Source organism: Schistocerca cancellata, chromosome 4 (assembly GCF_023864275.1).
Source record: "Schistocerca cancellata isolate TAMUIC-IGC-003103 chromosome 4, iqSchCanc2.1, whole genome shotgun sequence".
Taxonomy (NCBI): domain Eukaryota; kingdom Metazoa; phylum Arthropoda; class Insecta; order Orthoptera; family Acrididae; genus Schistocerca; species Schistocerca cancellata.
In genome coordinates, this window is record NC_064629.1 from 627646724 (window position 1) to 627671550 (window position 24827).

Here is a 24827-nt window from a genome sequence, read left to right on the forward strand (position 1 = left end):
GCATCGCTACAGTGCCTCCAAAAGCACATATAGTTTTATTCCGTATCGGTGAGGCTTCTGTGGCAAATACCGTTTGAAACTACGGTGTTCGCGGAATGGACGCAACCCTTCATCGATTGTAATGTTTAGGTTGGTCTTCATTCTTGTCGTATACTGGTCGTACTTTGAACAACGGATCAAACTCTGTCTCGCCTTTAGCTCACATTTGCCTGTTATCATTCAGGTGGAAGTTGTAAAGTATTAATTGAAACCATTTATTGATCATTATGTTCGAACGGAAACTGCAGGACAACGCTACATTTCCGCTCCAGTGATCTGCGGTTGATCGTTGCTCCCTAACACTCATATGCTAAATGGTTCCAATAAATTTTCGAATTTTGTCCAGAGTGACTTCCTAGCAGGCAGGCAGGCAGTAGTTGATTCACATGTTGCTTTCTTTGTATTTGCTGCCAAGCATACAAGTTTGCTCTTGCTTTCATGTGGTGAATCATCTCGTTATCTATAAAATAGTAAAAGAAATCTGTCAGACTACTGTCACTCGTCAAGCGCATTTCAGTTTGTATATTCGCTTTAGCATAAGTGTAGATTGTAACCACTGTAATTCTTTCAAATTCATCTCTTTCTGGATTTTATGTCTCAAAACATTTCAAAAGGTTATTGTTTAAGTGGGATTTAAAATTCTTTTACGTCTTTACACGTTTCTTCGACGAGGCGAACTCTCTTTCAAAGGTTCACAAATATTTCACTATTCCAGTGTAAATACAAACCAACGGCCTTGCTGTATTGGTAACACCGGTTCCCGTCAGATTACCGAAGTTAAGCGCTGTCGGGCTGCGCTAGCACTTGGATGGGTGACATTCCGGCCTGCCGAGTGCTGTTGGCCAGCGGGGTGCACTCAGCCCTTGTGAGGCAAACTGAGGATCGAGAAGTAGCGGCTCCGGTCTCGGAAACTGACATATGCTCGGGAGAGCGGTGTGCTGACCACATGCCCCTCCATATCCGCATGCAGCGACGCCTGTTGGGCTGACGATGACACGGCGGCCAGTCGTTACCTTTGGTCCTTCATGGCCTGTGCGGGAGGAGTTTAGAGAGAGTTAGTGTAAATAAACTGAGAAAATTTCATAAAAATTTCTTTCTTGAGGACACTGTTGTTTGTGACTTTGTAAGAGAATATTCGTAATAGACAGTTGCTTGTAGGATTTAGAATATCCAGTTATATATAATGAAGTACTGACGGAAAAAGCTGCACAATTATTCAGTCACGCCTTGGTAGTATTTCAAAGCGGTGCAAAGATTGACAATTTGCTTTCATTGTTTAGAAATGTAAAATTGTGTGCTTCAAAGAACGAAAAACCGCTGTATTCTATGACTACCGTATCAACGAATCACAATTGGAATCGATCAACTCATACAGACACCTCGGTATCACAATTTGTAGGGATATCAAATAGAACGATGACATTTTCTCAGTTGTAGGTAAATCAGGTGGAAGATGTTTTTTATTATAACTATTCATCAGTCTTCTGTCTCGTTTGATGCCTCTTAATCTCAGAGTAGCACTTGGAACCTAGGTTGTGAATTACTTGCTGGATGTATTCCAGTCTCTGTCTTCCTCTACACTTCCTTTGCCCTCTACAGCTCCCTCTAGTACCATGAAAGTTATTCCCTTATGTCTTAACATATGTCCTACCATCCTGTCTCTTCTTCTTGCCAGTGTTTCCCACATATTCCTTTCCTCGCCGACTCTGCGGAGAACCTCCTCATCGCACACCTTATCGGTCTACCTAATTTGCAACATGCTTCTCTAGCAACACATCTCAAATGCTTCGATTCTCTTTCTTCCCACAGTTCATGTTTCACTACCATACACTTCTGTGCTCCAAATGTTCATTCTGAGAAATTTCTTCCTCAATTTAAGGTTTAATGTTGGTTGACTTCTCTTGGCCAGAAATGCCCTTTTTTTCTAGTACTAGTCAGCTTCTTCGGCCTCCTTGCTCCTTCCAGCGTGGGTTATTTTGCTGCCTAGCATAATTCTCTAACTCCATCTACTTCTTGATCACCAGTCCTGATTTTAAGTTTCTCGCTGTTATCATTTTGCTACTTCTCGTTACTTTCGTCTTTCTTCGACCTACTCTCAGTCCATATTCTGTACTCATAACACTGTTCATTCCATTCAGCAGATCCTGTAATTCTTCTTCACTTACACTAAGGATAGCACTGTCATCAGAAAAATCTTCTCGCTGATGTCCTTTCACCTTGAATTTTAATTTCACTCTCGAACCTTTCTTTTATTTCAATCATTGCTTCTTCTATGTATACACCGAACAGTAGGGGAGAATGACTGCAATCCTGTCTTACACCCTTTTTAATACGAGCACTTCGTTCTTCGTCTTCCACTCCTATTGTTTCCTATTGTTCCCTCTTGGCTCTTGTACATACTGAACAATACCCGTATTTAATTAGTGCTTACCCCTCTTTTTCTCAGAATTCCTAACATCTTGCACCATTTGACATTGTCGAACGCCTTCTCCAGATCGACAAATATTGTGAATGTGTTTAGATTTTTCTTTAGTCTTACTCTCATTGTCAACTGCGAAGTCATAATTGCCTCTCTGGTGCCTTTCCCTTTCCTAAAGCCAAACTGATCGTCATCTAACACATCTTCAATTTCTTTTCCATTCACGTATACGTTATTATTGCCAGAAACTTGGATGCGTGAGCTGGTAAGCTGATTGTGCGGTATTCTCGCACTTGTCAGTTCTTTCACTCTTCGGAATTGCGTGGATAATGTTTTTCCGAAGTCAGATGGTATATCCCCAGAGTCATATATTCTACACACCTGAATGAACAGTTGCTTTGTTGTCACTCCCCACAATGATTTTATAAATTCTGATGGAATATTATGTATCCCTCCTGCTTTATTTGATCTTAATTCTTTCAAGGCTTTTTTAAATTCTGATCCTAATGCTGTATCCCCTATCTTTTCTATATCGGCTCCTGTTTCTCCTTCTCTCACTTCATCAGACAAGTCTTCTCCCTTATGGAGGCCTTCAATTTACTCTTTCCCCCTACCTGCTCCCTCCTCTGCGTTTAACAGTGGAATTCCAACAGCACTCTCAATGTTACCACCCTTGCCTTTAACTTCACCGAAGGTTGTTTTGATTTCTCTATATGTTGTATCAGTCCTTCCGACAGTATTCATTTTTAGATTTCTTCACTTTTTCATGCATCCATGCCACCTTAGCTTCCCTGCACTTCCGATTTATTTCGTTCACAAATGACTTGTATTTCTGTATTTTTGAATTTCTCCTCAACATTTTTGAACTTCCTTCTTTCATCGATCAACTGAAGTATTTCTTCTGTTACGCTTGATTTCTTTGCAGTTACCTTCTTTGTACCTATGCTTTTCTTTCCAACTTCTACGATTGCACCTGTTAGAGATGCCCATTTCACTTTAACTGAACTGCCTACTGAGCTATTCCTTATCATAGTATCTATAGCCTTAGAGAACCTCAAGCATATTTCTTCCTTCCTTAGCAATTCCGTATCCGACTTCACTGAGCAATGATTCTTTCTCACTAGTCTCTTAAATTTCAGCCTACTCTTCATCACTACTAAATCGTGATTTGAGCCTGTACCTGCACCTCGGTACGTCTTACAATCCAGTATCTAACTTCGGAATCTATGTTTGACCATGATGCAATGTAACTGAAATCGTCCAGTATCTGCCGTTCTCCTCTCTCATTCCTGTTACCAAGCTCATATTCTCCTGTCACCGTTTCTTTTGCTCCTTCCCCTACAACCGCATTCTAGCGGTCATCCACAGCAGTAGTAGCCATTGGGCGGCCTGAGCGAACCATGTCATCGACAGTTCCTGTCTCTCTGTATCTCCTCCATGTCCGAACAATATCGCTTTGGTTCACTCTGAGACATCTGGACACTTCCCTTCTTGAGAGCCCTTCCTGGCACAAAGCAACAATGCGGACGCTTTGGAATCGCGGTATTGACCGACTAGGCATGGTTAAACTACAGGCAACACGAGCCGTGTACCTCCTTCCTGGTGGAATGACTGGAACTGATCGGCTGTCGGACCCCATCCGTCTAATAGGCATGCTCATGCATGGTTGTTTACATCTTTGGGAGGGTTTAGTGAAGAGTCAAAGGAACTGTGTCTGTGATACAATATCCACAGTCAACGTCTATCTTCAGGAGTTCTGGGAACCGGGGTGATGCAACACTTTTTTTTATGTCTGTATCTGCCTTGCGCGTAGCACCCCTTACAGACGCACGAATTCCTACTGATTGTCGCTTGTCGATATTGCTACTACCTTTTCTATACTGAGTGAAACAGTGTCTCGCCTCAGTACTTTTGGAATGCCATTTTTTAAAACTATGGTTGATCTTTCTCGTCCATAATTTACTTTATTGTCAAATAATTATCCAGAACAATAGATTTAAGTTTTGCCTTTATTCATCTATATCGACCGCATTCTAGTTAAAAGATGGCCATTTGTTTCTAAGTGGATGTTAACGACTGCTTGCCACATCCAAGCATTAAATCTCCCCTAGACTTATTGATGAACTTATAGTCTCTGCTGGACTCGCATTCTGGAGGACGACGGTTCAAACCTGCGTCCGGCCATCCAGATTTAGGTTTTCCGTGATTTCCCTAAATAGCTTCAGGCAAATGCCGGGATGGTTCCTTTGAAAGCGCGCGGACGATTTCCATCCCCATCCTTCCCTAATCCGAGCTTGTGCTCCGTCTCTAATGACTTCGTTGTCGACGGGACGTTAAACCTAATCTCCTCCTACTCCTCCTTATAGCCTCTGGAAACCATCGTGCTTATCAAGTCATCGTAATACTTTTCTCTGCCTCGTTACTGACAATGTCGAAAATGTCGGGTCTGTCTGCTGCATCGAGGTACACAGTTGTATGAATGCGTGGTGTCCGTTCTTTCGGACATGCCGAATCCGCAGCTGTTATATATCACATGTAAATTTAAGGTAGAAAGGGGAAGAAAAGAAAGGAAAATGAGGAGATCACTGGTGTCAGATGCATCGGGTCATTACGAAAATGTACTGGACTGGGATTCGAACCCGGGATATTCTGCTTACTAGGCACGTGCGATAACCACTGCGCCCTCCGGGACACAGCGTTGCCGCTACTGAGCGGACTATCTCAGCTCGCTTCACGGCCGATTCACATTCCCACCGAGCGCCATCTATCCCCAGTCCCTGCCCATTTCCTCCATGTTAGCTCTTCTGAGATTCCCACTGGAGGTCAGACGTATTTGTGCATCCTCACTGAAGAAGGCGGATCCATTGCCCAGCTAGGCCTTTCAAATTATATGAATGCGTGGTATCCGTTCTTTCGGACATGTCCGAATGGATCCGAGTGGATCCATGTGGTCCACATGGCGCAGTGGTTACCGCACCTGCCTAGTAAGCAGAAGATCCCCGGCTCGAATCCCGGTTGGGTATACATTTTCACTCGTCACCGCTTATTCCGCGTAATGTCCCGATGCAGCTGGCAGCAGTGATCCTCTGCTTTTCATTTCCTTTCTTCCCCTCTCCACCTTTAATTTACATGTGAGGTACACAGTTGTGTTACGTATTGGCAGTAGAACTATTTGCTCAAGACAGTTTCGGAGAAACCGTTGAGAAGTATTTCATAAGACTGGTCGTCCGTATCGCCATTAGTGAATACAAAGACGTCCTAATCTACACTCGCTGGTTAAAGTCTCCTCCTACTACTATTGCATAATCGGGGTACTTCCACATGACAGAGTTTAGATTTTCTTTGAATCATTCTGCAATAGTTGTAGCAGAATTGAATCACCGATAAAAATATTCGATGATTTATTTGGAAGCATCTAGGCCGATAACTCACGCCCGGGGAAGCTCGCAGTCAAACTCAATTTCAATCTCGCTAGACATATTATTTACATTTATTGCTAAGTCACCCCTCCCTCCACTGTACGCGCAATAATCTAACCTATCTTTATACGTTCCTTGCCCCAGATTTTTCGGAACTTTCTACTTCGTGTTTTATCCATCTCAGATTCGAGTATAGTTTGGGCGCAGTATCTTTCTTGCTGAGTAAGTTATTTGCGTTTCAATTGAGTGCACCGTTTCAAACTAAAAGTAAATATCGTAGTCTCTATGACTACCCGTTTATCTGTTTATCCATTTACCCGTTTACCATTACATCTGCATGATTTTATTACTTCTTCACTTTCGGCTTAAATACTGTATTCTGTATCCTCGATAATACATCGCCACATAACCTAAAAAATGTAACAAACAGTTTAAATGTTAAACCGTTTACCCATGAATTCCTATAAGCCGATACCCCAACTACCTGATACCCACAGTATCTGACATAACAAAGTAGGTGCTAGCAAACTGTACGAAGTTCCCAGAACACCTTTGATGTATAAAATTTTTGGAAAAAACAGCGTTCAAAGACAGTAGTTTCCACTTTGTAACAGCATGATTCACCATTTTGATCATAACTGAAAAACTTCTTGTGTTGCAAGATAAGATTAATACCCTAGCATCGGCTCATTAAAATGATAGACTGGCTTTGAAAGCATACCACTAATTCACTATGGAGACCGAATTAGAAGGGAGATTACCATTCCTGGACGTCATGGTCAAAGGAAGTGCGGATGGCACCCTGGGTCACGGGTATACAGGAAGAAATCGCACACCGACCTGTATTTGCATGTGGATAGCTGCCACCACCCTTCGCGGAGGAATGGGGTGCTAAAAACACTGGTGCACAGGGCGCGCACCATCTCTGACGCAAAGTGTCTGCCCCATGAGCTGGAACACCTCAAAACTATATTCCGGAATAACGGGTACTCAGAATGGCACATCAGATGCGCTCTCCGCCCAACCTCTGCAGTACAGCGTGTGGAGACGGAAGAAGTCACGGAAAAGCGATAGCCACTGGCTATATACCGTATACTAGCGCACTTTCGGGGAAAATATAACGAATATTGAGGAAACACCGAGTAGGAACTGTCTTTTGCCCTCCCAATAAAACACGAGCATTTTCAGGAAGTGTGAAAGACGATCTCGGTTTGCGGAAGGCCAAAATATACCAGATTTCGTGTTAATGTAGGAAAACGTATATTGGACAGACAGTGCACTCCATCGAAGATCGTTGCCGACAACATCAGAGGCGCCGGCCGATGTGGCCGTGCGGTTCTAGGCGCTTCAGTCTGGAACCGCCCGACCGCTACGGTCGCAGGTTCGCGTCCTGCCTCGGGTATGGATGTTTGTGATGTCCTTAGGTTAGTTAGGTTTAGGTAGTTCTACGTTCTAGGGGACTGATGACCTCAGGTGTTAAGTCCCATAGTGCTCAGAGCCATTTGAACCATTTTGAACATCAGAGGCACACTCGACTTAGGTACCCCAACAAGTCGGCGGTCGCAGAGCACTGTTTGTCCGAAAATCACGAAATGGACTATCAACATACCAGGGTCTTGGCACAGACATCTAAATACTGGGACAGCGTCGTTAGAGAGGCTATCCAAATTCGCACCAGGGACGGACTCATCAACCGAGATTGCCACTATAAACTCAGCAAGGCATGGGAACCAGCACTGAGTCTAATTAAAAAGATGCTCAGCGAATAAAAGAACTGATGACCAGGGCAGACGAGGCCATTACACCGACGCCACCACAGACGACGACGCCAGCGTCTTAGCCACCGCCGACGCGCGGCCGCGGCCGCGGACCGCGGAGAGAACGCCTCGCAAGGCTCTGAGCACTATGAGACTTAACATCTATGGTCATCAGTCCCCTAGAACTTAGAACTACTTAAACCTAACTAACCTAAGGACATCACACACATCCATGCCCGAGGCAGGATTCGAACCTGCGACCGTATCGGTCGCGCGGTTCCAGACTGAAGCGCCTAGAACCGCTCGGCCACTCCGGCCGGCCGCGTCGCTAGGTGAGGCGATTTAAGACGGCCGCCCGCCCTCAGGAACTTAGTTCATCAGCGCACATGACGATGGCGACATGTCTGATCGCCGAAATATTGTGCCCGTTGGACACTATGGACCAGAAGTACATCCGTGGACTGGTCGAGCAAGACATGACTTGTCAGTACAAGCAAAACGCTCACTCAGCGAGTTCGGTCCTGCCGATGTCTGTCTGCCTGCCTGCCTGCCATGTGATATATGACAAGTATCATAGAATAATTAAAATGTGGAAAATCTGAGGCTCCATATGCCTTACATTATCTGTGGTAAAGAAACTGAACTTTGCTCATATGCAAGTGCTGCCCTACGTAGTTCCTACATGTGAACACTCTGTAAAGCACTTTGAAGTACTGTAAGTAACATTATTTTCATAAATCTTACGTTAAATACGGTGCCAAAATTAGCCTTTGGATCCCTTTGTGCACGTTGTAAATTACTTTTAAATGTTGCAAGTTACAACCTTTACGTATTTTTTAAAAATATTACTGGATATTGTGCAAAAATAATTCCGAGCATTTGGGTACTTTTGAGCACAGTAATGATGCATACATTGTGATCTTTTACGTACTTTTCAGATAAATCCTTTTGAATTTGAAGCAAAAGAAACCAGAGCGTTTGAATACTTCTGAACTTGGTGGAAATAGCAACACTGCGATAGGCTTTTTCAATTTTAATGACCACTGAAATACTAAGCAGTGACTGTCTGTCTTATTGTAATAGTTCGCTGTGATTGGCTTGGGAGCGGAGGGCTGGGGAGGATAGTAGTGAGGGGAGGGTGCCACGATTACGTTCTGTGTTCAAGGTCGTTGCCTCTACCCCCTGATTTTTTCGATGTGATAATTAAAATATTTTGATGAGGTTCGCTAGGTAATTGATAGGTACACTGGCTGTGAAGATGAAATTAATCTGTAGCACTCCCTTCTGAATTTATCTTTTCAACGTACATGAACTGCTTCTCCAAACAAGGGACATAAAATTGTGGCTTCTCTTTTCGTCGACGAAGGGACATAATTTCAAGGACGGGGCAGGAATTTGGGCGTGATCTTGCGACAGGAGTGACCCAAGCTCTCGCCTTTAGTGAATTAGCGAATCACGGAAATTCTGAATCGGAATAGCTGGCTGGGGATTTGATACCAGCTGCTCTCGAATGTCACTCTAGGACATAAACACTGTAATGCATCGCTCGGTGTGTTTCCCAGCACCTTCAATATATTTCTATATGCCCTCTCTGACAAAGTACTATTGCCATTTTTCATTTACTTCATATATTTCAAAAGATGGTTTCTTCCTCATTTGTGGATTTTAAAGTACTTTCCATATTCCCAAACAGAACTTGTGATTGAACTTCTGTTTGGAAGTATTTTACAGATTCCTCACAGTTGCAGTCTTCACTGTTAGCAACGAATGCTATAGCCACGTTTCACTTGCCCTTCAGTATGTTCTTTGGTCGGAAAATAATGTTCAGTAGCCTTAATAAAAAATCTGTGAAGCAAATACGTTGCTAAATGAAAACATTATGACGACCTGTGTAACAGCATGTTGGTCCCCCTTTGGAACGCAATACAGCAGCGAATCTCGGTGGCATAGATTCGACAAGTCCTTAGTAGGTTTTCTCAAGTCGCTGTAGCACCATCCCGGCCTTGTCAGACGGAGAGTTATCCTGCTGGAAGATGCCACCGTCGTCGGGGAAGACATAAAGCATGAAAAGACGTAGATGGTTCGGAATAATGCCTTAGATTACTACCACAGGTCCCGTGGAAGCCCAGGTGAATATCCCCCATATCAGAACATTACCGCCAACTATGTGTGCTGAAGAATGTGCTCAGAAATACTTTCGCCTGTACCAGCATTCTACTTTGGCGTCAAACCTGCCACAGATCACCGCCTATCTGTGATGAGGCGTGGACGTCAAACGCTTTGCTGCTTATTTGTGGTTCCACCGTTCTTCAAACACTTTCCATTGATGCTCACGAAAGTAGCATGCGAACTGGCGGCCAGCTTTGCTGTTTCAGAGAGATATCTCCAGGAGCTGGGCCATAACAAGCTGCTCTTTGTGAAACTCCCTTATATCAGTAGATTTCCCCATTTGCGGTCCGTATCGTCGCTAGAATGATTCCCTAGACGACATTTTCCACCTATATGCTTTTCTGCGTCACATGCGTCAGCATCACCACACGGGATTCATTCTCACATTGAACAGTGCCGTAATCTTGTGTCTCATCAATGTACACGATTGGAAAATCTCTCGTCGTAAGACATTTTCCAGAGATTCTTAAGCAAATGCTCAAATATCTTTATATTCCATTCTGTGGTTGATATTTCCACTTTGATGTGCGCTAGTTCTGTGGTTCTGCATACGAATTTGTATATTGTACATATTCATTTTCAGACCATCTATTCCAGCACATCCAGTTCATTTCTGTATACAGCAGGAAATTCATAATGAATGTGTCGAGCTACCCAGATAAAAGACAGACGCTCATTAGCTACTCGTGTTTTTTGATTTCAGCTCCGGAGGCTCCTGAAGCTGTTATAACAGGAAACTCGTGGGCCATGATTTGCTGGAACGTTCCAAAAACTGGTTCTCCACTGGGCTACTTTGTCAATCTGAAATCATTGACTGAACAAGACGGCAATTACACTGAGAAGAACTACAACTTCACTGTTAGAGAGACGGCGAAGAACAGAAGCAGATCGTGCGCGGCGTTCCCGGGGCTGCAGACGTCGGCCGACTACGAATTCACTGTGACCGCCTGGAATGATGAGGAGACTGGCATCACCAGCGCCCCTGTCACCTTCAACACTCGTGTCAACCGTAAGTTTACCAAATGCCTACTGTTATACCTAAACTCATACCATTTAACTATCTGAGCCTCCCGAACACATTCCCATTAATATTGTAAATCGTTATTAACATTTAAATTTCATTAGCGAGGATGATGTCAGCAGTCATGCAGAAACAGTGCACCCTGAGACGATTTACCTCATTGGATGGTCACGGTATCAACAACTTTGTTTTGCAATTCCGCAGATTGCGAATGACGCCAAATGTCCACTTTCCTATGTTTGCATTTTTCCGCGCGTGCCTGAAATACAGCGCTGGAGGTCACCGTATAATGAACAGTAATCGACTATGATTATCCGAAACCGTAACTGCGGATGGTTAACCTTAACTGTCCAAAAATAATCGGTCAATAGCTAAAGTAACATGAAAGTTTAAATGCAGGAACTCTTAGACGGGAATCCAATAGTACAGCCTTACATTATTTGGACATTTAGACGATATGGGAGCAGCAGATCCAACACAATATCGCTGCTAAGGGGCTAGGCACACTGTAAGGACGTCACTGATGCACAAAACATCGAAAGCCTGTAAAACTGAGAACTAAGTCATTTTTCCAACTGTTTCGAGGTAATCATACTTTGCAGTTATGGTGCAAACTGCAACACGAAGGCCCTATTTGTAAATAACGAATTACTCAGGCCTGTAATAATTCTGCATACGCTAGAGGAGCTGTGTTATGGCTGCATCAAATCCGTTTACCTCCCTATAGATGTCAGTAGGATAAGGCCACTACGATAAACTACCTGGAAACCAAAGGTACACTTCAAACAGTTCGTGTCCCCTTAAAACGATAGGACTTTATAGAACATGCTCATTCGACAAAGAACATCCAAGCTTGATCTGATGTGCATTCAGGGTAATTTCGAACGAGTACAAAATATTTTCGCTTTTTACGAACCCATTTTTTGGTAGTGGTGAAGATTTTAATATTACAATCTTCCCCCTCCGAAACGACTATGATCAGCAACTGATTAGCAGAGAGCGGTTTACCTTCCCCTATAAAGACTTATATAAGTGAACATCACTTAAAACTCGATTCTTAGAAATGCCGTTTTCCTCAGATGTCCCGCTCTGACGACTATCAGTGTAGATTTCAAAGCCATTTAATTGCACACATTTTGTGGAGCATTTTCCAATGCAGTCGGCTTCGTAAAATAAAATTTGTTCTTCGCTGCCGAGGAACATATCAAAACTAGCATTAGATATAATATTCGGATCCTTGTTCTTCCATTTCCGTAAGAATCACATCATCTGTATCACGGAGACAGAGTTTCTGATCGATTTTCAGTTGTAAATATAAATTGTGCAGGAATGGTTCAAATGGCTCAAATGGCTCTGAGCACTATGGGACTTAACATCTTAGGTCATCAGTCCCCTAGAACTTAGAACTACTTAAACCTAACTAACCTAAGGACATCACACACATCCATGCCCGAGGCAGGATTCGAACCTGCGACCGTAGCAGTCCCGCGGTTCCGGGCTGCAGCGCCTAGAACCACACGGCCACCGCGGCCGGCTGTGCAGGAATGCAAAAATTTAATTAGTACTCAGGTCGTGGCGTTGCTATTGGTCTACAGAGTAGCCTTTCACAAACCATATACATGAAATATTAACTTTTTATGATAATCAAAACGTATGTCGTTGGAACTATTGAGTTGGGGGATCTTGATTGGCAAGGTGTAAAGTGTAGGTTGATTGTGGGATCAGTAGGAATGGGGCACCAGCTCGATTTCAGAAAGGGTGTAGAAGGAAAAGGCCTGTGTACGTTTAAGAAATCATGATATTTGCCTTAAGTAATTGAATGAAGACACGGAAAAAGTAAATCGACGTGGCCGAAAGGGGAATTAAACTCCAATCTCATCGAATAATAATACAGTGTTGAATAACTGCCCCATCTCAGTGGATTCTAATTTTCTAGTTCTACAAATGGATGCTATTACATCATGTCAAATAGGGAAGAAGTTTGGAGTTTGACGCTCTAAATTCACGCACAATCTGGACGTCAGGTGTTGTATGTTCATTTCTCTTATTTTGGCTAAATACGAACTGGCTACTCTGAGTATGCCATCATGCGAATGGTATGCGTTAGTGACTCGGTTATGTAGGTGCGTTCTGGATGATAAGTTGGGTGGTTGTGAGTAAGGTAATTATTACGCTGTTGGCTGCCAATGAAAAGTATGCGTGATCGACGTAGTGGTTAGTGCAGTGTAGTATTAAGGTTTGGAGCGCCAAGAACAGTCGTACCTGAAATGTATTCGCAGTTGCGAATATGGACAACCATCAGCTGTGTAATGGAATGACGACAATGAAAATTAGTGCCAGACCGGAACTCGAACCAGGATTTCCCGCTTTTTGCGAGCGGTCGCCATACCGTTAGGCTATCCGAGCACAACTCACGGCCAGATCGAAACTTTCATTTACTGTCAACCATGTGTCTACCATCTGAACACGTACATTCATTATTTATGTTGCCGTACAGAAGAGACTTCGAATAAATTTCATTTATTTCGTAACAGCTGTAGTCGCCGCAGTGCCTGTTCCTCTGGACATGCAAGTACGTCTAAAGGAACGTTGCATCGAAATTCAGATTGACACAGGCACTGTAATATTGAAAATAGTCGTTACCTGAGCGTTTCTGATATGCAGTGACCTTGGAGTAGATAATTTTATTTGGTGACTCTGAATTCTATTTACCACTGCCGCTCCCAAGCTCGGATGAAAAAGGAGGAGTGTTAGAGGATGGACCAACAACACCCCCCACCACCACCACCCACCTCTATGCAAAAGAAACTGGTTAAAGAAAAAAGCAAATGGAACAACAGAACGGTTCAAAATGTTGGCGAAACTGTATATGTGAATGCATTCTCTGGATTTAGCACTGGAACTTGTAATGTAAGGTCAGTCATGTCTCGGAGAATGAAGTAACTTGGGGAAATACTTGGTAAATATCAGTGCCTAGTGACAGCAATCCAAGAAACAACACTTCCTCAGGGAGTTGTGTTGACTGGGGATACCCATACGCTCTTCAACAGCAACGATCTAAGTCAATCCTGGGCTTGGGGAATTGGATTTGTTGTCCACGATGCTACTGGCTGTCAGTAAATGGTCTTCAGTAAATGATCGCATCTGCTGGATGATTTTAAACGCTAAATCTTATAAGATATGCTTGGTCAACTGTCATGCTGCGTCAGAGGATGCTGACGAAGGAACAAAGAACAATTTCCACCTTGAACAGGAGAATGTAGTAAATGGACTAACAGGACATTCAATTCATCTGGTAATAGGAGACTTCAATGCCCAAGTGGGATGAGGAGTATTTTCCAACAATTCGTCCTGATAGTGGCCACGAAACAAGCAACAGGAGCGTGATCAGACTGATCAACTTTGCCGAAACAAGAAGTATGACCATTAGAAGCACGTACTTCACCGCAGAATAGTACATACGATTACCTGGATATGCCCAGCTGGAAGTACAATGAAGCAGATCGACCATGTTCTAGCTGACGAAGGACATCATGGAAGTGTCAAGTATGTACAAACATTCCGTGAGGCAGATATGAACTGTTATGATTTTTGGTGGTATTCAAACTACGTATGAACTGGCTAACAAATGGCGATGTAATGCTGAAAGAGTGGTCCACTTTGACAAGGATAAATTGGGAGTTGTTGAAATAAGACAGTGCTATCAAGATAACACTGCAGAACAACTCACAACGTCGAAGGATCATACTAACATGGCAGTGTGTGCTTGGCGTTACGGAATACAGTTTTAGTGGATACGATTGAAGAGATTGTTTGGTATCCAAAACGAGAAGTAATCCCTGGTTCGATGAAGAATATTAAAAAACTATACAGACCAGGTCATCGATCATGGCGCGAGGCGTAATATAGGTCAGCTCATAAGGAAGATGAAACGGGAACACCTGAAAAGTCTGTTCATAGCAGTCGAAGAATCAAAGTCGTCACGCTCTTTTTTCAGGCCTCAAGATTTTCCAGAGGCGTCTACCGACAACATTAATTGGTTCTGACGTAAGAGACTGATGAAGTGGTTCCACCATTAGAGCAGGCGATAAAATCACTAAATTTTAGAAAAGAATACATGGAAGGCAAGCGACTATGGGCTGCTCACACATGTCAAGCCACAGGTAGCAACAGACTTTAGTCTTTATGACTTAATATTTATTTTATACGTGACATGCCGGTTTTAATATTTCACTTCTGATGAAGGCAATCATAGTAGTGCCCAAACCAGGTCAAAAGACTTAATTTTTGGCGACCCATGGCTGTTATTGCTTTAATTTTACTTTGTAAACAGTCTTTGGCCACGCAGCTATGTTTAAAACGTTAAAACTTTCACTACGTGATCCAGCTAGACGGAAAACTATGACCCATATTGGTACCCAACTCACTACGAATGCTGTCAGACTGTGCGCCGCAGGATTTGCGTTGTTGTTAATGTTGGTGTCATGACTTGCCCGTACTGGTGCAGTGTAGTATGGTTGAAACACAACCATCAGTGTGCATTATAGTTGCAGACACTGAACATGGGCCTGGACATGCTGAGAAAGGCTTTACTCCTAAAACTATTTCATCAAAACAACAGCAAAAGTGCTGCTGCTCTTTACAAGTATCGACGGATTAAAGAATACGGAGATATCCTCTTTCTGTACTAGGGTTGAAGAACAAGATTCGAAATTTCGTTAACTGGCGATTTTCGAATTCTTCGTGTGATAGGCCGACGGCCAACTGCGCCACAAATAGTTGAAGAAGTTACTGTTGCCGTGGCTGAGATTGTTCGACGCCATGTGCGATCTTCAAGCAGTGCACGGGCTGTGTCGCAACAGCTGAACATTCCATGGTCCACCGAAAAGTGCTCCAAAACGTTGTGAAATGGTATCTCTAGAGCGGTTCCAGGCTGCTCGTCGCACTGAGCAACGTTCGTAACCTGGAATGTAAAAATGGCACACAATTAACAAACGTTAACCTCACATGTGGAAATTAAAATGTGTTTCTTTCAATGGTTTGTTCGTTATTTCTCTTCCGCAAGTCGTTACAAATGTTTCCACAAAGTGTCACTGTCCTACGATAACTCGTTTTTCGTTGGGACCCTCATAAGTAGCGAAAGTTTATTTATAGCCACCCTATACATAGTCACCCCCTCCCCCCGTAAGAGTAAACACACAGAACGTTATACAACCCATGTGAAGCTGTCAGAATAGTCCTTCTTTGGGATGTTGTTGAATTCACGCATCACACTAGCTTGAATGTCTGTTATCTAGTGAAAGATTGACGCTTCATGTGAATTTATGCACATTGTCGTTTTTTGGTCGGTTCGTACTGATAATACCCAGTCTTGTCATTCGAGATGATTTTTGACCGAAAATAACTGTCTCCGTGTTGCATTTCAACTAAACGGCAGCAGGCGTCCACACATTGTTGTTTTTGTTCGGAAGTCAACGTGCGAAGGTCAGACTTTGCACATACGTCTGTCTTCTTCACAACAATCAGGAGCAAATCTTGCACACTATATTTAGAGATGTTGCTCCATTGGGCACTGCAATTTGAGACCAAACAACGTTGACACACTACGGCCGCATGTCCACGACTTAACGCAGCCTGCTCACAGCTGACTGGTCGAATGGACATCTGTTGTTTTCATTTGTTAGTTCAAGTTGCCACCGTAGATACTGCACTGACGCCGCTCAGAAGACAGGGGTAAAATCAGTCTCGGAAATTTTTAGGCGGACGGTGTATATTGCTCGTGTACTCGTTGACGGATTTTTTTCAACGTGATGCAGTACGGCCTCTTCTAATCCGGGTGTGCGGTGTCTCCATGGAGCACCACAAAAAATGGCTCTGAGCACTATGGGACTCAACTTCTGAGGTCATTAGTCCTCTAGAACTTAGAACTAGTTAAGCCTAACTAACCTAAGGACATCACACACATCCATGCCCGGGGCAGGATTCGAATCTGCGACCGTAGCAGTCTCGCGGTTCCAGACTGCAGCGCATAGAACCACACGGCCACTTCGGCCGGCTGGAGCACCACAGTCACGGCTGTTGATGGTGAACGTATCCCTGTTTCGTAGCCGTCGTGTAATTGTGGCGAAAAGGGTATGCGATGGAGTCGAACGTTGTGGATAACGATCTTGATAAAGGTGACGATTAGCTCTTCCATTACCGTGAACGTCGCCATTCAGAAAGATCATGTCGGTGTATTATGTAACCGTGAGCTCAGCCATCCTGCTCTAACATTCACAGGCACGTGAATGAGGCTCGAACCACCTCAGAGAGGTAGCATAGACAAATGATTTCAGCGCATCTGTCGTAAGCACCCCCATCATGACTACCCTGTTGCATACTCACCTAGTAAAGGTGTTTTCAAACGCCTGTGACACGGAAACAGTACGGTACGTTCCAATTCAAAATATCGTCTACTCAGTCGCCTCTACAAGTCCTATATGATTTTTAAGAGGATTTTAGAGCACCCTGTATATGTCTGTAATGAGCTGTAAATGAAGAATCATCAGAAATAACCCTAGACGTGTGTAGATATTTGTGTAAAACCTGAATCAGGCTGACAACATTATTTAGCCAATCGTCCTTGTGAATAATCAGCCGGATCTGACACACTTACACCTCCCACGCATCACACTAAAGCAGAAGGTAAAAAAAATTTGTATGTTTATTTTCATTGCCATCTTCCGCAGCAGTTGTTAAAATCAGTTAATATTGCTTTCTCCGTCTTAAGATTGCTCCAATTTAACTGAAGACAATTTTACACCAGACGCGTTTCGTTTTTATTTATAGACCATTTTCTGTGGTTATTCTTCAAACTAGATTCAATACATTTGTATAGTTTTGGTTATTTTAGATTAAAAACAGCATTTTGTTTGTAAAGTTGATGTGCAAGCCGGCTGGGGTGGCCGAGCGGTTCTAGTCGCTACAGTCTGGAACCGCGCGACCGCTACGATCGCAGGTTCGAATCCTGCCTCGGGCATGGATGTGTGTGATGTCCTTAGGTTAGTTAGGTTTAAGTAGTTCTAAGTTGTAGGGGACTGATGACGTTAGAAGTCAAGTCCCATAGTGCTCAGATCCATTTGAACCATTTGGTGTGCAAGTTACTTACGGTGATTCTACCTCTTCTTCACAAGTTCTCCAAACCATTGCTTCTTCCTTCTTTGTTAGCAAAGGTTCATATACACCCGGCAGATTTTGCCTTTCTCCAGTTTTTATTACGCTGCATTTGTGTTACACATCACCTCACTTTTGTACGAAAAAGTGCAGAAAGGCAAAAACTACCAAGTGTATATGTGAAGTAAAGTCTTTCGACATCAGTCTCTGCTAGTAAAGAGGGAAGAAACAGTGGTTTAGAGAAAATGTGAACAATAGTCAGAAATAACAACTTTATAAATAAAATGCTGTTTTTAATCTAAAACAACTAAAAATGAACAAGAATATGTATCCAATTTGCTGAATAACCACAGAAGATGCTTTACAAATAAAAACGAAACGCGACTGGTGTAAATTTCTCTTTAATAAAATTTCAGTAAACTTATGACGGAGAAACCAACAATAACCGATACAACGTCTTATACTCGTTTGTTATGTTCGAGATAACGAATTTTTTGTGTTTAAGTAATTACGATAAAAGCACACTAGTGGTATTGAGGATGTGACGTGATATGCTTACTTGTTCCAGGCACGTGCTCGAGCACCGCCAACAATGGGTACGAGTGCAGCTGCGTGGAAGGCTTCTACGGGGAAGACTGCGAGTCGTACAACCCGTGCGTGACCTCCAGCGCGCTTTGCCTCCACGGAGGAACCTGTCGCAGGTGGGGCTGTTTTCCGTTTGTTCGCGCAGCCTGCTGGAAATGTCATTCTGCGTCCATTCGCATCAAACGCTGTGTGCGAAAGCAGCGTCAGCCGCCCATATTAAATAGGATTTGCTGCCGCTTCCGCCACAGCAGATGCACAACTTTTTGATGTGCTTTCCCTTTTCCTTTTCATAAAATACTCAGAAATTTTTAATCTTGAATCAGGCAAGGGAGAAATGTTAGAGTTCACTGCCCCGCGGCCATTTTGTTCCTGAGCCAGAGAGAAGATGTAATGCACGAGCGAGGAAATAATGGATACTGTGGGTTCCAACCGTGAATTATCTGGCCACCGTCGGTGTGGTGGCAAAGACTGGCTTCGTTATTCTTCAGTTTACGTGAAAATAGACAATTCGCTCTACGAGTATGAGGAACGTGAGGTTTAGTATTTTAGTAAAAGAAAATTGTAACACCCTGTAAATACAGGATTACAGAGTCAGTCATATCACACAAACACAAATGAGTATCAGGTCATTGTATCACTTATGGTTAGAACATGTGAAACAATAATAAATTGCAGTTTACCTACGAAAAAAAATGGCTTCCGCAACCAGAGTAAACCATAACTCGGATATTGCTATAGTTGTGAGGTCCGTATGACCTGATAAGAAATTACGTATATTTACAAACAAAGAACTTTGTTTAATCACAAGATTAATCACATTGTTCTGGACATTGAACGTTAGGAAATGTAAAGAACACGCTTAAGTCATAAACACATAAAAGGCTCAGTGCCTAAAAAAAAAAGACGGTGCGCTTTCCTACAAGCCACTTCCTGTGGGGCTCCTAAAGACAGAAATAAATGAATGGGCATTGGTAACGTTACGGCACATCTCAGGATACGGATTCAGAAAAGCATTTCTACCTTACAAAAGCTGCAGAGTGTTTCTTGAAGAACAGAATATACTCCAGGAAGTAACTGTATACAAAATTTCGAGTTCAGTAAGTGTGTGGCTTCACCTGTTTGAACGTTATGTCTAAAAGAAACTTCACGAAAGTAATTAAGAGCACACGAATTTTCTTGAGGTAACTCCGTGAAACACAAATAATGAAGGACTATTTAAATGGAAGATTAAAAGACTACACCCCCAGCTTCAACACAATTATTTTAGCTTTCTTTGCAATTCTACCCGTAGATTTTTGTTTTAGTGTGATTTTATGAGGATAGCGCATTTTATGATGAGAGTGATTAAATGTCTGTACTGTTCACTTATTCTAGTCATCTATTCCTACAAACTAAAATCGACTGAAGTACCCTCCGGGGATCTTAATGGCCAATGAACATAACCACTGTGATTGACCCATGTGTCAAGGAACATCATATTCAGATGATACATAACTGGTGGGACACGCAGCAATTACGTCATGATCAAAGAATTTTCTTACATTGATAGCCAAAGGCACGCTTTTCAGTAATACAAGTAATTCACTTAGCCCCAAGTCTCAACATGTGACTCCAGTAAGGCAACAGGTCCAGTTACACAAGAATCGACTGAACACTCCACGGATGTCCACCGAAGTGAGGTTGAAATTTCGTCGCCCTAATGGAAGTTCCGATGTGAATTACGAATGCTGAAGATGCGTGAAGGTAACTGAATACGTCAACAGTATGAATAGTTGATTCAATATTCAGCATTATTTTGTTTGCGGACCCCTCGAGAAAAGAGGAATACGACCTACTGTCAAGAACCATAGCTGGAAATACAAGCAAATTCTACTGAATAAAGTGCACGGAGGTAAGGAAATCGTCATCAGTGTAGTTTATCAGCACACCCCTTCGAACTGTGGAATTGACCACTAGGTTTCGCGAGAGGAGAACCCGCCAGTGTGAACTGAGGCACGGCGTATCGTGTTGTCAATAGAGAAGCAGTGACAGTAGAATGGATCGATCAGGAGACGTCAGTGATTTCGAAGGTGGACTGTTCATTGCATGACACCCAAGCAACAAATCCCCCAGGAACATTTCAATTATTCTGAAGCTCCCCAGATCGACTGTTGATGATCTAATTGTGAAATTGAAACGCGAATAAACATCCACAGTCAAGCGAAGACCAGGCGGATAGACCTCATATACACTATACACTTGACACCACAAAAATTAGCTGGCGGAAATCCCAACCCGTTTCAAAGTCTGGTACAGCACTGCACGCGAATCAAATGCAAAATGCCACATTTTGCTATTTTCCATGGTAGTATGCAGACAAGAACCAGGTAATAATAATTAAAAAATTATAGAAAACTGATTTTGTCAGTATTCCAGATCTGTTTGCTGCAAATACCAGAAGCGTTCAGTAAGTAATGTAGCACTTTTTTTCTCGGCCACTTTCGATACAAAAATGTGGAATTTGTTTTGAGACATCGTGGAACATCCCCGCTTCAGCCCCTATAGTTTCATGAAGTTGCAATAGCTGCCGGCACCATACGTAGCCTTCAAAATGGCGTCTGTAACGGAGGTGTGTTCCAAGGAGAAAACTCTCACTGAGTTTCTTTTGGCGGAAAACCAGAGCATCGTAGATATTTATAAGCATTTGCAGAATGTCTGCAGAAGTCTGCCAGTGAACAAAAGCATGGTGAGCCGTAGAACGAAGCCTCTGTCATGATCGCAATAAGGTCGCGCAAACCTGCCAGATCTCCGGCGCGCCGGCTGGCCGCACACAACTGTGACTTCAGCAATATTGGAACGTGCGGACACTCTCATTCGAGGTGATCGACGGATCACAATCAAATACCCCGCTGCTAAAGCAGACGCCTCGGTTGGTAGTGTTGACACACTCGTCCACCAGTTGGTGTACTCAAAAACGTGTGCCTGCTGTGTTCCTCGCCATAATGAGCAACGAAGGGCCATCTGTGCGGAATTGCTTACGCGTAACCAAAACTGATCGAGGCAATTTTTGCGAACATCGTCACAGGCGATGAAATGTAGGTCCATCACTTCGACCCGAAAAAAAATAGTTATCATAGAGTAGCGCCATACCACTTCTTCTCCCATGGAATGATTCATAGCGGCACCCTCAGTCAGCGCAGTTATAGCAACGGTCTTCTGGGTCTCTGAAGGGATTATTCTGTTTGATGTCCTCCCCCATGGTGCACAACGATCACATCTGAACTGTATTGTGTTCCCCTCAGGAAACTAAGGAAAGGACTTCAGCGTGCTCGTCGCCACAAAAATACAAAACTTCTCGTTCTCCATGACAACGCAAGGTCTCACACAAGTCTGCCCACTAGAGAGGAGCTCACAGAAGTTCATTGGACTATTCTTCCTCATTCAATCTACAGCCTGGATCGCGCACCTTCCGACTTCCATCTCTTTGGACTAATGAAGGAAGCACTCCGTAGGACGCAGGACGTGGATGATGGGGACGTTATTGATGCAGTAAGAAATTGGCTCCAACGTCGACTAGTAGAGTGGTACCATGCAGGCATAAAGGCCCTCCCATTAAGATGGGATAAGTCCTTCGCATTGAACGGAGATTATGTGGAAAAACAGGCTTTTGTATCCAAAAGAATAGGGAATAATATGGTGTATTGGAATCCTGAATAAAACCAACCTATTTTCAGAAAGAGAGGGTCGCTTTACTCATTGAACGCCTCCCGTAGAATATCCAGGTATTCTCTATAGATATAGTCCATGTAAAGTATCACGTTTCAGTTTCTATATTTTTGCGCCTTAAGAGATGCATTCTTCTGTTTCAAAAATTTGTTGTCTATTAACACCTCCATTGTATTATGTGAAGCAAGTTTCGATCATGTGCTGCTAATTCCTCACAAAAGATGAAATGGAATTTTGGCTATAAATCAGAGAGAGTCAGTTCTGAGAGTGAATGACCTCCTGGGAGTCGAATACTGAAATTTGTCATCTCTACTTGACGCAGTACGTTATAACTGTTCACACAGCTTCATTTATATTACAAGGCAGTCGACTGACAGTCTACAAGCACATCATTCGTACTATAATAACCAATGTCAATACACGAGCAAGGTCAGATACCTGCACCACATTGCCTTCAGATCGCGGCACATTATTTATGCGCCATGCCTCACCGTCAACAGACTATTCGCGATAGCGTAGCTGCTCTTGTCGATGAAGAGAATTTGTTGGTATAGGAGGCAGGGGCATGGTATGGCGTTCGTGAGCGCACTGCGGGGCGGTGGATAAGGATCCAGACAATCCAGTAGGCGTGTGACAACTGGACTTCAATGGGTAACAGTACTTGTCCAAGATAATGAAATTGTCAGCGTATTACGACGAAATCTTTTTTAAACGCGTTGTAGCTGGAACACACTACTACGTTTCCCGGATCGGTGAATACTGTTATACTGTTAGTGTAGTGTTTGTATTGGATAGTGTCTGTATAGTCGATGCAAATGTCCTTTAGGCATGAAACTGGTACCTTGCAGCTTGTATACTCGTATTGATCATACATTCAGCCTAAACTGCCAACCTCAAACACCTGCATGAGCCTTGTCGCAGTGGTCATTTGTCTTTGGCAGTTCAGGACTGACTGTGTTCCCATGGACTAGTAACGCATCACATGGTAGATGGTGGGCTTAACATTGCCCCATATACTTACATTATGAGTAATATTATGGTCCCATCAGCATGTGAACTGTGTCCTGAGGGAGGACTGGCCTGCTCAGAGTCCCGACCTGAACCCAGTGGGACACCTTTGATGGTAGTTAGAATGTCGGCTCCGCTCCAGGCCCCGGCGTCCAGTATCACTACCTTCTCTGATTTCGACTCTTGAGGAAGAATGGGCTGTTATTCCTCCAAATTCAGAAGTTCAGCTACCTCACTGAAAGTGTTTCCCGTTTAATTTTAGCCATCACCTAGGAGAAGGGTGGATGTACCCGACCCATATTAGTGTCCGCCAATAAGTGTCCAGAAACTTGTTATCAGGTAGTGTATGAGACTTGGCGATGCAGAAGTTTAAACTGAAAATGTTGACATGTTTTTATGTGTAGGGCTCTTGATAGGCATTTGTCTTCAAATAGACTTAGCGAGACGTTCTAACAGTATTAAGTCACGCAGCTAATTTGGGAATTAGAGTTATTTCCAAGTATCTCTTTCAGTTATGTATTAATCGCACCATGCGATTTAGATGAGATGTTTCCACCTTTTAGTAGGTCCGAAATTTTTGGCAATGTACTTACGTGAAGTGATTGATAGGTTTCAGCCTTCTATCACTTCAACGAAGCGTTTCCACCAAGTGACTTTTATGGACGACATATTTTGTAGACAATAAGAGTTACTAAGAGTTGCTACACCTTCTTCAGTCCGTGTCTAGGACTTTGGAGGTATGAAGATGTTCTGACTATAAGCACTCTCAGTTGCAGCACAGCATCTAATGGAGAGACGTTTTGCGACTACTATCAGTCATCTCATTTTTCCATCCTGTTAATACTTCATGATGTTAAAAAAATTTTCAATCTTTTCTGAATTTCATGGTATCATTAGAGACAGTTGAATACCAAATTCACTGACGATGGTGAAAAGAGGCTTTAAAGTCCCGTCAATAACGAGTTCCTTTGAGCGGAAGGATTAAGAAAAACCGTTTCGTCTCTATTTTAGCACCCTTTGTTTCTTAATTCACATCAGAGCTGCGTCATGGCGCTGCACGCACAAACAAAGTTCCTGTGCCATACACGGCTAAACGTATAAGTTTAAAACAATTTCGCACGTCATTAGCAGTAAAAGTCGCAAAATAAAAACCCTCACCTAAATCTGTGGACTACGTGCAAAAGTCGGTTGATTGCACTCTACCCTTTATACGAGCGAAATGCACCTTGGCATCAGTAGAATCTTTCTGCAGTCAGCTTCAAATGCCAGTTCTCTAAATTTTCTCAACAGTGTTCCAGGAAAAGAACGTCGTCTTCCTTACAGGGATACCCATTTTACTTCACGAACAATCTCCGCAAACCCGCGTGTTGATCAAATTTGTCGGTAACAAATCTAACAGCCCTCCTCTGAATTGCTTCGATGTCTTCCGTTAATCCGACCGGGTAAGGATGTAAAACACTTGGGCAGTACTCAAGGAAACTAGTGTTCTATACACTCCTTAACAAATGACATGCACTTCCTAAATTTCTCCCAATAAACTGAAGTCGACCATC

The 24827-nt window shown here is 43.1% G+C and overlaps 1 protein-coding gene across 1 annotated transcript in view; it reads left to right on the plus strand.

The window, feature by feature from the left end:
- LOC126184353 (uncharacterized) overlaps positions 1-24827 on the plus strand; it is a 496186-nt gene that overhangs the window by 84583 nt on the left and 386776 nt on the right. The window contains exons 3-4 of the mRNA XM_049926732.1: positions 10507-10812; positions 18545-18677. Of these exons, the coding sequence (XP_049782689.1) occupies positions 10507-10812; positions 18545-18677 (439 nt within the window). The remainder of the gene's footprint in view (positions 1-10506; positions 10813-18544; positions 18678-24827) is intronic.